Source organism: Chiloscyllium plagiosum, chromosome 6, assembly GCF_004010195.1.
Source record: "Chiloscyllium plagiosum isolate BGI_BamShark_2017 chromosome 6, ASM401019v2, whole genome shotgun sequence".
NCBI lineage: Eukaryota > Metazoa > Chordata > Chondrichthyes > Orectolobiformes > Hemiscylliidae > Chiloscyllium > Chiloscyllium plagiosum.
Window position 1 is genome coordinate 13,953,560 of NC_057715.1, and position 11,717 is coordinate 13,965,276.

The window sequence follows — 11,717 nt, forward strand, 5'->3', positions numbered from 1 at the left end:
CCATCTCCCACTTCCCCATCTCCCATTTCCCCATCTCCTGCTCCCCCATTCCCCTCTCCTCCATCTCCTATTTCCCCATTCCCTCTTTGCCCCATTTCGCCCACTCACCCTACCCCCCGCTTCTCCATACCTTACATAGCATTCCACACTCTCTGGAATTTCAGAAGCTTCACCCTTTCCCAAGGTCTGAGGAGGAGGTGGAGCAGAAGGTTTAATTTCCCATGGTTGCTGTGTTTGTGTGAGGTAATGGATTGAGCTGGGCTCAGTAAGATACTGACCTCACTGCATTGACCCTTAGAGCAGCCCCATGGTTCCTGCAGCCTTTCAACACTAAATGTGACAAAGGTAACTGGGAGCACCATAGGGAGCGGTGGTGTGGTTACTGCACCTATACAGTATAAGGTGAACATCACAATGAAACAGGTCGCCCTCTAACACTACAAGCTCACAGTGGATTGTGGGAAGTGAAATGCTCCTTTCTTGGTAATATTTTTGGATGTGGGCAAGATCTGGAGCAGTGTATGCAAATGTGGAAATGGAGAATTTTTAAAATATTTAACCAGCAGCGGTCAGCCTGAGCTGACTCCACACATCTGGAAATGCTTTTCTTGTTGCAAAATCAACTTGTCCAACGTCCGCTGAGCATTTGTAGCATTCCCCTGCAAACAAACTCACAGGACTCAGTGATAGAGCTAATGTCAAACTGACCAACAGGCTGGCGGTAACCTCCCTTTGGCATTGTCAATTCTCACAATATTGCCAACATTTGATGCCATATCTCTCCCAGTGTGAACATTCAAGCAGAGAATACTCCACGTAAGAGAAAGGTTAGCAGACACTTCATAACACTTCATAGAAATCACTTCATAACAACCTCCCTGTCAAAATATTTCCGTTGGAATACAATGAGGAAACTGTCATTTCAGTCGTAAGATATATGATTGGTGAGATGATTGATAGCTGTCTTCTTGAATGGTGTCATACAGCCATAGAGATGTACAGCGTGGAAGCAGACCCTTCAGTCCAACTCATCCATGCCGACCAGATATCCTAAATTCATCTAGCCCCATTTGCCAGTATTTGACCCATATCCCTCTGAACCCTTCCTATTCATGTACCCGTCCAGATGCCTTTTAAATGTTGTAATTGTACCAGCCTCCATCATTTCCTCTGGCAGCTCATTCCATTCACGCTCCACCCTCTGCGTGAAAACGTTACCCCTTGGGTCCCTTTTAAATCTGTCTCCTCCACCTTAAATATATGCCCTCTCGTTCTGGACTCACCCACCCTGGGGAAAAAAAGCCCCTTGGCAATTCATTCTATTCTTGCCCTGATTATTTTATGAATCTCTTTAAGGTCACTCCTCAGCTTTTGACACACCAGGGATGATAGCCTCAGTCTATTCAGCCTCTCTCTACAGCTCAAACCCTCCAACCATAGCAACATCCTTATGGATCTTTTCTGAACCCTTTCAAGTTGCACAACATCCTTCTTATAGAGAGAGACCAGAATTTAATACAGTATTCCAAAAATGGCCTGACCAATGTCCTGTACAGCCGCAACAGGACCTTCAAACCCCTGTATGCAATGCTCTGACCAACAAAGGAAAGCATACCAAACACCTTCTTCACTATCCTATCTACCTGCAACTCCACTTTCAAAGAGCTATGAATAGAGAGGAAATTTTTGACATTTTTAGGCAAATACTTTGAAACCTTTCCCTTTAATGCGATGGAGCTGTAGTTTGTGATTTGCAGTTGCCCGTGGAGAAGTTATTTTAATAGAAACCTGATTGGACTCCCCACTTCTATCATATCACATCTTTTATCCAATGGTTCATCTGGCATTAGTGAACATACAGGGGGAATGGATTACAGTAAAGTGTTAGGCTGGAGCTCACCTCTGTCAACCTGTCAGCCTGAAACCAGGCACAGTGTTGGGAATGACTCCACATTCTTTCCAACATGCGGCTGGTGTGGATCAGAAGTATTTGTAGGTGAGTATTCAACTGTCTGGTTGTGTTGTGAATGCACCTTCCAAGTCGGCACAATACCAATTGTACTATAAGATATGATAATGGATTGTTTCTTTCATTTTTAAAATTTGATTCTACAGTAAATATAACCCTAGCATTGCTCTGCTTCTCATACCATTCTTACTGTTTATTTGTTTTCCTGGGAATCAGTAACCAATATGAGATTACTGAACATAACATAATTGGACCTGAAATAATTCAGTTCACACTATACAGCAAATAATTCTGTCCTTTTCTTTCATAATGCCAGTATAAATTCCTATGGTGACGTCCAGTCATCAGAAATGTCATCATTCCTGACACTGCAGTCAGGAAGCTATGTAAACATATCGCGTTATGCTTTAGCACCTCTATTGGAGAGGGCATGTCATTACGCCAGAATATGACCCAACCTGTAGCATATCGGTGAAATTTGCTCATGAGCAAAAACAGAAATTGCTGGAAAAGCTCAGCAGCTTTGGCAGCAGCTGTGCAGAGAAATCAAAGTTAATATTTCGGGTCTGGTGACCTTTCCTCAGTCTCCACAGACACTGCCAAGCCTGCTGAGCAATTTCTGTTTTTGTTTCTGATTGGTTTTCATTTGGTGAAATTTACTCTCCGATTTCTGCGTTTTGTTGCTTCTCTATGAGCCCATTGATGGTAACTATTGATTAATATCTAAACCTATTCCTTGCTTTCCAGGGAACAATAGGTTTACCTGGCTTTGTGGGACCCATAGGAATGCCGGGATTCCCAGGAGTTGAAGGTCCTGCTGGCCCTTTGGGACCAAAGGTGATTGCTTTTGGATTATCCGGAAGTTTATTTTGAAACACTGTTAATCTGGATTTATAATAAAACACCTTTTTTATATTTCAGGGGGATCCTGGAGAACCAGGTCTATCAGGAAAGAAAGGAATCCGGGTATGTATTGCTGACTACCAGTGTTGGGTCAACACAATGATTCCAGGCTCCATTATCTACCTCAAATGGAATAGAACTAGCTATTAAGTACTAGGTAGTAGAGCTTCATTGTTTATCAAGATTGACTCTATCTTTTGCCAGAGACTTTGTCTTCCTTCCCAACATGGAATCAGTAACTTAGGCCGAAATCTACGAATGCTAACAATGGCAAAGATTCTTGGTCGTGAATCTATTCAGACCTTCTCAGATGGTTGCAATGGCCATGACCACACCACCTGTACGACAGAAAAGGCAAAGTGCTTTGGGTGAAGATAATGAGTCAGATCGGGGAGAAATTATTGAGCAACATTGTGTAGAAAGGAACAAACAGTAAGGAAGGCTCACATGTACACAAACGTACATACACAAAAGCCACAAAGAAAATAAATGCAAAAATGCATGAATAAATGCCCACTCCCACACATATAGATATACACACACTGCATGGACAAGTTCAAGCAGACACAAACACATGCAAACATAGACACATCATCACAGTGTTCCATCTGTGTCCACTTCACCATAGCCTTGACAACGTGGACAGTTGGATTTGTTCCTCCCAATTTGGCCTTGGAATGTGTGGGGTGAATTCAAAGCATTTTAAAGTTGTCTTTCTGATTACTGACCATCCTGTTACGGGAGACTGTTTCTCCCAATTTACTCAAGTAAAACCTATCGGAATCTTGAACATATCTATTTGACCACACTTACCCTTCTCTGCCCTTAGGAGGACAATGCTAGCTTCTCCAATGTCCCCTTGTCACTGAAGTCTCTCATCCCTGGCACCATTCTGGTAAAACTCCCCTGCATCACTCCAACCCCTTGATATCCTTCTTAAAATGTGGGATCCAGAATAGGATCCAGAATGGGAGGCTGTATCGGTGATTTACAAACTGCATCAGATTTCTCCAAAACCATTTACCAATCTCACAACAGCTTACAACAGAACATTGAGGAAACCACCCAAAGTGACGAACCACTTCTGTTGCACAATGAAAGAGGGGACTTTGCTGAGGTTTGAGTTAGATTATGAATGAAAGATAATTGGAAATTGTTCTTGTTTAAAATACATTCTTAATCAGTTATGTTATGCTAATGTTAATGACACAGGGTCCAGCTGGTTCACCAGGGTTCCCAGGGACTCCAGGATTGCCTGTAAGTATAATATCCACCGTGACTCACTTCAAATTGCATTTAAAACACTGACCTGGTTGAAATGGAAGGCAGCTTTCTGACAAATCCTCTCACCCATAGGGTTTACCAGGACAAGATGGACCACCAGGAGCAGCAGGAATCCCAGGATGTAACGGCACAAAGGTAATCCTCAATATCAAGCTCAGTTGAATCAGCCTTTGATGCAGTTTTATGGAATGTTCAGGAACATAACTGAACGAGTCAATGCAGCCAACCTCAGCGAGTCATTTTCTCTCCTTGCTGACTACCTGCATCTCTTTTTTAAATTCTTTCATGAGACATGTGCATCACCGGGCAGGATGATGTTGGTTACCTATCCTTGATCACTCTGAGCAGATAATGCTGAGCTACCTTCTAGAATCACTGTGATCTCTTTGCTGTAGGCACACCCATAGTGCTGTTCCAGGTTTTAATCCCAATCCCTATCAGAAATGCAGTTCTACAGGTTAGCCACACCTGGCAGATTAGGGTATATACACACACACTGATCCATTCAGTGTAATCGCATGCTGCCCCAGATATCTAAGGTCATCACAGACCTGTTATTGCCCAGTCTCATGTGGGTGTACCCCACTTGTTCCTCTAAGAAGTTTGACGCAGAACGCACGGGGGTGGCATAACCATTTAGCGTGAGGGAGTCTAGTTGGTTATCGGAATTAACCAGAGAGATCGCTCCACCAGCTAAGAGCAACCATCACCCACAGAATTGAGGAAGAGCTATCACTGTGGGTCAGTGGTGGGAAGAGTGAAACTTTAAGAAGCTGGACAAGGTGCTGATCAAACAGATAGCTTTGTCAGGTTCTTAAGTGTTGTTGGAACTGTACGCATCCAGGCAAATGGACAGTTTTCCATCACGACCCTGGCTTGTGACTTGTAGATGGTGAACCCAGTTTGGGGATTTGGGAGGAGAGTTTATCTTCTAATATCCTACTCACCTAATCACTGCCCACGTCCTTTATGAGCACACCCAGTCTAATCCCACTCTCCTCCTCACTCCCCACACTATATAATATGCCATCCTGTCTGATCGCGCTCTCCCCCGCACCCTCTGCATTCAGTAACATATCGAATCCCACTACCCACATTCTTTAATATGCCACTGTATAATCCCACCCTCCTCCTCACTACCTGCACCCGTGATTATAGATCCAGTCTAATTTCACTCTCACCTTCATCACTAATCCCACTCTCCCACTCACTCTGCACTCCCCCATTCTATAATATGCCATCCTCCCTCATAGTCTCCAAACCTTTAATGACCCATCCTGTTTAGCACTCCCCGCACCCTTTATTATCCTGATGTTTAAATCCACTGTCCCTCTCGCTGTCATTTAACATTCCAACATCTAATCCAACACTCCCCCTCACTCCTCGTACCTTTTATTATAAAACATCTAATCCCACTCACTCAATGATTTACCAAAATCTTTAATTACTCACCCACCTTAATCACACTTTCCCTCAATTTCCCTGACCTTTAATATCCCACCCAATCATAGTCATAGTTACAGAATCGTAGAGTCATACAGCATGCAAACAGATCAGTCCATGCTGACCATAATCCCAAATTAAACTAGTCCCGCCTGCCTGCACTTGGCCCATATCCCTCCAAATATTTCTTATTCATCTATTTATCGAAATATTTTTTAAACATTGTAACTGTATTCGCATCCACCACGTCCTCTGGGGCTTCATTCCACGCATGAAACACTCTCTGAATAAAAGATTTGCCCCTCGTGTCTTTTTAAAAATCCTCCTCCACTCATCTTAAAATATGCCCCCTTGTCTTGAAATCCTCTGCCCTAGGGAAAAATCACCTGCGTTGACCTTATCTCTACCCCTCTTGATTTTATAAACCTCTAGAAGATCACTGCTCAACCTCCTACCCTCTGACCCCACTTTCCTGTTCAACCAACTAACATAACTTCCTGGGAAAGACATTACAGTCTCTGATTGGTTGATGCATGCCAGCGAGAGTAGACACTCATAGGAGTTAAGGTGAAGACTGATTTGTTCTGTTTATATACAGGGTGATCGTGGGCCATTGGGACCCCCAGGATTACCAGGTCTCCAAGGATCTCCGGTACGTGTCTGACAATTTGATTGACTTTGTCATGTTAGATTTTTTGAGGGGGGGAAGGGGGGACAGCAAACGTTTCAATGTTATTTTTACGCTGTTGTTATGTTTTTCAGGGTACACCAGGTATTCCAGGTCCAAAGGTAAATAACAAATCCACTTTTCAATCTTTGTTAAAGATTCAAGAAAATGGGAAGGAGCAGTCAGGAATAATTTATGTTGTCATTGAGTCCTGATTCTCTCATCTGTGTTCTCATCAACTGCGGGGAACAAAATCAGCAGAGACATATTGAAAGAATTCAGCCCTTTAATCCTGCACCACCGTTCGACAATGCCCTTACCTGTCTTACCAATAGTCACACCCTCTTGTCCCTAACCACTGAACATATCAGGAGAATCTGTCAGAATTGTGATCACCTCCTGGAACAAAGTAACTTCCCCTCCGCACCTCCCCACCACCCCACCCCCCGCCTCACTGCAGTATATGCAAGTCAGCATCAATCTCAACATCTCCGAGTCTAAGCTTCTCATCCTGCAGACTCTTTGTACAGACATGGCTCTGTTGCCCATTTAGTGTCCAGGAGTTCCCACATCCTGCAGTTACAACACATCACCTGCCCTGTAATCTTTATTATGTGTTGATTAATTAATTAATTTTCTTTATTAATTTATAATGAATAAACCTAATTAATCCTAATATGCTTTACTACTGCTGGTAAACTTGACCAGAACTAATGAAGCCTTACAATTCATTAAGATTTGAAAGATAGCTAAGCAAAATATTCACCAACCCGAATCATTGACCTGCTTTCCTATGTGTTGTGGTGTGATTATTTTCAGAATATTACCAGTCTACAGACTGGAAACCTCTTGCTCATTTAAACTTGTCTGCAACTCTCCACTCTTTTCAAGGCAAAGTTAAGGAGGCTACTTAGGCAAATAGCACCTCCTCCCTCAAAACTCCCTTGCTCACTAAATTTCCAACCTTACACTTGATGTGTACTCGCTAGTGCATTGCTCAACTCATTCTTGCTTTCGCACAGCCCTGCTAAGTTCAGGTTTCCTAAACATGTGAAAATCTAGCCTACTTATACGTGACAGAAGGTCAACTTCTAGCAATATAACCCTGTAACTGTCATCATTCGGGGGAAGTCATACAGTCTTACAGCACCAAAGGAGGCCATTTGTCCCTTCATACTGTGCTAGCTCTTTGAAAGAACTATCCAATTACATCTATTCCACTTGCTCTCTCTCTGTAATTTTTTTCTGCTTGAAGCATTGTTCCAATTTTCTTTTGAAAATTATTATTGAATTTGCTTACAGCATCTTTTCAGGCATATGTTTCAGATCATTTGCTGCATATAAAACCATGTTCTTCATTTACTCTCTGATTCTCTTGATAAATCGCTGTCTTTCTGGTTATCAACCACTCTGCCACTGTCAATAATCTCTCCTTATCTACTCTACCAAGCCTCTCCTGATGTTCCTCTGCCCTAAGGGAAGGTGATAGTCTAGTGGTATTATCACTGAGCTACTAATCCAGAGACGCAGGTAATGCCCTGAGGACCCAGGTTCACATCCTGCTATGGGATATGGTTGAATCTGAATTCAATAAGAAGACGGAATTAAGAGCTTAATGCTAGCCCTTAATCCTTAGGAGGAAGGAAGCATCTAGTTCACTAATGCACTTTAGGGAAGGAAATTTCCATCCTTACCCGTTCTGGCCTATATGTGATTCCAGACCTACAAGCAATGTGGTTGAATCTCAACTAATCTCAGGGTAATTAGAGATGGGCAATAAATGCTGGTCTAGCCAGTGATGCCCTCATCGCATGAATGCATTAAAAAAATTCCCACTTCTCTTCACGGAACCGATGTTCCTCATTCCTGGAATCATTCATTTGCGTCCCCACCAAGGCTCTGATATCCTTCAGATTTATGCTTTACGTTCGTGTTGAAGAAAGATGTGAAGATTCATGCCAGTAAATGAATATTTCAATGATTTTGTTTTAAAACAGGGAGACCCAGGAGAAATTATTGGTATTTCACTTACAAAGGGGGAGCCAGGGTTCCCCGGACCACCAGGAAAACAGGTGAGATTTGGTCACCAAGGTTTCCTTCAGAATATCCATTCTCCACTACAATGTCTCCATCCTAAATCATTTTGTCTTTTCGAACACAGGGTGAACCGGGCAGTCCTGGATTGCGAGGACCAAGTGGTCCACCAGGTTATCCTGGACCTGTCGTAAGTCTGTTTGTTCTCATTTCCTTCTCAAAACAAAAGGCTTTTGGTTAAAATTGTGTTTTTAATTATAAGTGGAACATACTTTAGAATGAATCAGGCCTGGTACAGTTGAACTTTGTGTAAGAGAGAAAGGGAGAATCGAGAGAGAAATTGGAGATTGCAAACCCTCAACTCTGATCTGATTCCAGATCCTGAAATGACCTGTTTGATTGGTTCCCTGGGATGGGGCTGATTCCAGATCCTTAAATAACCTGTTTGATTGGTTCCCTATGATTGGGGTGATTCCAGATCCTGAAATGACCTGTTTGATTGGTTCCCTGGGATGAGGCTGATTCCAGATCCTTAAATAACCTGTTTGATTGGTTCCCTATGATTGGGGTGATTCCAGATCCTGAAATGACCTGTTTGATTGGTTCCCTGGGATGGGGCTGATTTCAGATCCTGAAATAACCTGTTTGATTGGTTCCCTATGATTGGGGTGATTCTAGATCCTGAAATGACCTGTTTGATTGGTTCCCCATGGTGGGGTTGATTCCAGATCCTGAAATGACCTGTTTGATTGGTTCCCCATGATAGGGTTGATTCCAGATCCTGAAATGACCTGTTTGATTGGTTCCCCGTGATGGGGTTGATTCCAGATCCTGAAATGACCTGTTTGATTGGTTCCCCGTTATGGGGCTGATTGGGTGATATGGCACTGCCAATGAGAAGCCCCCCCACCAGGCTGACACATGGATCAGAAATCCAATTTGTAAAATAAACTCTGCTCCTTGTTATCAGCACAGGATCCAAAATATGACACCTCATGTAACGTTCACCTTCAGGTATTAGTTCTCTGTTCCATCTTCCAAAGACAGCTTGCATTTTTTTATTATCCAACTATGTTGTCGACAGGAGTCCCTGGAGCTCTGTGCATTCAAACAGCTGCACCAGTCTCGATGTGCGACCAATCTATTTCACTTTCAGTGAATGTTGTGGGAGTTTTCAATGGGAGATGGAAATGTGTCTGCAAGCAGTGAATGTTGATCTTCGGTCAGATGCTTTTTTTCTCCTTTTGTTCATGAACTGCAGTGTGATTGACCCACATGCAGGTAATGTACCATGCAGAACAGGATGTTGGTAAACACAGGAAGGAGCTCATATTTCCCACTTCATCTAACTTTTTTCCTGGTTAATGGAGAATTAAATCTTCTGCATTCAGTGTCTACTCAAAGCAAAATATTTAAGATAAGGAACAGATCATGTCGGAAATTGTGGCTATAAATCTTTGTTAAAATTGTCAGCACCCGAGTTGTTATAAATCTGACGAGAAAACATGACAACCATTTTGTTCACAGCAAGATCCCACTGAACAAAAATGCCAGCTTATTTGTAGTTTTAAGCGATGTTGGTTGAGGGTAAAATATTGACCAGAACACCAGTAGTTTGCAGAATTGTTGGGATTTTTATCATCACTGATCATCCAATATGTGATATGCAACAATATTGCAATGGGCAATGGTTTCATTCATTGCCTAATATTTTACGTAGTAAACATCTTTCCCAGTTATCACTTTGTATTTTGCCAGCAAATGAAAAGCAATCATGGTGCCAGATTTTTTATCTGTTCTCCCTCTTATATTTCAACTCAAAACACTGGTACTGGACTATAAATTTTCTTTCTCAGGTGTAAAATGGTCTGAGCTAAAAAATAAGCACATGGTGAGAATATTTCAGTGCTGATGGTGAACTGCATTAATGTATCTTTGGAGTCTGCTGAGGCAATCTGATACATGCTGGTGGCTAATGCTCTACACTGGTGCTAAAATCTTGTCAAAGCTATCTCATGCTCCAGCAACAAGGTAGAGGAGTTGGTAATGATGTCCTTTGCTTCAGCATGGGCAGTCATGCCTTCAACAATCTGAGCCTGAAATTCAGTCATCCCTTCGCTCAAAATCTCCCATATTCTCTTCATCTTTATAATGTCCTGTAAAACTAAACCTTTGATCTGTTTCTAAGATCATCTTATACAGCCCAGTGTCATTTTTTTTGGAATAGCATTGTGACAATTTGATACATGAAAGGTGCTAATAATGAGGAGGAAGTGCTGGATGTCTTGAAACACATAAAAGTGGACAAATCCCCAGGACCTAATCAGGTGTACCCTAGAACCCTGTGGGAAGCTAGAGAAATGATTGCTGGGCCTCTTGCTGAGACATTTGTATCATCAATGGTCACAGGTGAGGTGCCGGAAGACTGGAGGTTGGCTAACATGGTGCCACTGTTTAAAACGGTGGTAAGGACAAGCCAGGGAACTGTAGGCCAGTGAGCCTGACATCGGTGGTGGGCAAGTTGTTGGAGGGAATCCTGAGGGACAGGATGTACATGTATTTGGAAAGGTAAGGACTGATTAGGCACAGTCAACATGGCTTTGTGCATGGGAAATCATGTCTCACAAACTTGATTGAGTTTTTTGAAGAAGTAACAAAGAGGAATTGATGAGATCAGAGTGGTACATGTGATCTATATGGACTTCAGTAAGGCGTTCGACAAGGTTCCCCATGGGAGACTGTTTAGCAAGGTTAGATCTCACGGAATACAGGGAGAACTAGCCATTTGGATACAGAACTGATTCAAAGATAGAAAACAGATGGTGGTGATGGAGGGTTATTTTTCAGACGGGAGGCCTGTGACCAGTGCTGTGCCACCAGGATCGGTGCTGGGTCCTCTACTTTTCATCGTTTATATAAATGATTTGGATTGACCATTAGAGATATAATTAATAAGTTTGCAGATGACACCAAAATTGGAGGTGTAGTGGAGAACGAAGAAGGTTACCTCAGATTACAATGGAATCTTGATCAAATGGGCCAATGGGCTAAGTAGTGGCAAATGGAGTTTAATTCAGATAAATGCGAGGCACTACATTTTGGGAAAGCAAATCTTAGCAGAACTTATACACTTAATGGTAAGGTCCTCAGGAGTGTTGCTGAACAAAGAGACCTTGGAGTGCAGGTTCATAGCTCCTTGAAAGTGAAGTCAAGGATAGTGGAGGATAGTGAAGAAAGCATTTGGTATGCTTTCCTTTATCGGTCAGAGTATTGAGTACAGGAGTTGGGAGGTCATGTTGCAGCTGTATAGGACATTGGTTAGGCCAGTGTTGGAATATTGCGTGCAATTCTGGTCTCCTTCCTATCGGAAAGATGTTGTGAAACTTGAAAGGGTTCAGAAAAGATTTACAAGGATGT

General features: G+C 42.5%; 1 protein-coding gene across 1 annotated transcript in view; it reads left to right on the forward strand.

Annotated features, from left to right (window-relative positions):
* LOC122550473 (collagen alpha-1(IV) chain-like) overlaps positions 1-11,717 on the forward strand; it is a 233,746-nt gene that overhangs the window by 105,505 nt on the left and 116,524 nt on the right. Inside the window, exons 3-10 of the mRNA XM_043691239.1 lie at positions 2,717-2,806; positions 2,891-2,935; positions 4,085-4,129; positions 4,229-4,291; positions 6,198-6,251; positions 6,362-6,388; positions 8,264-8,338; positions 8,428-8,490. Of these exons, the coding sequence (XP_043547174.1) occupies positions 2,717-2,806; positions 2,891-2,935; positions 4,085-4,129; positions 4,229-4,291; positions 6,198-6,251; positions 6,362-6,388; positions 8,264-8,338; positions 8,428-8,490 (462 nt within the window). The remainder of the gene's footprint in view (positions 1-2,716; positions 2,807-2,890; positions 2,936-4,084; positions 4,130-4,228; positions 4,292-6,197; positions 6,252-6,361; positions 6,389-8,263; positions 8,339-8,427; positions 8,491-11,717) is intronic.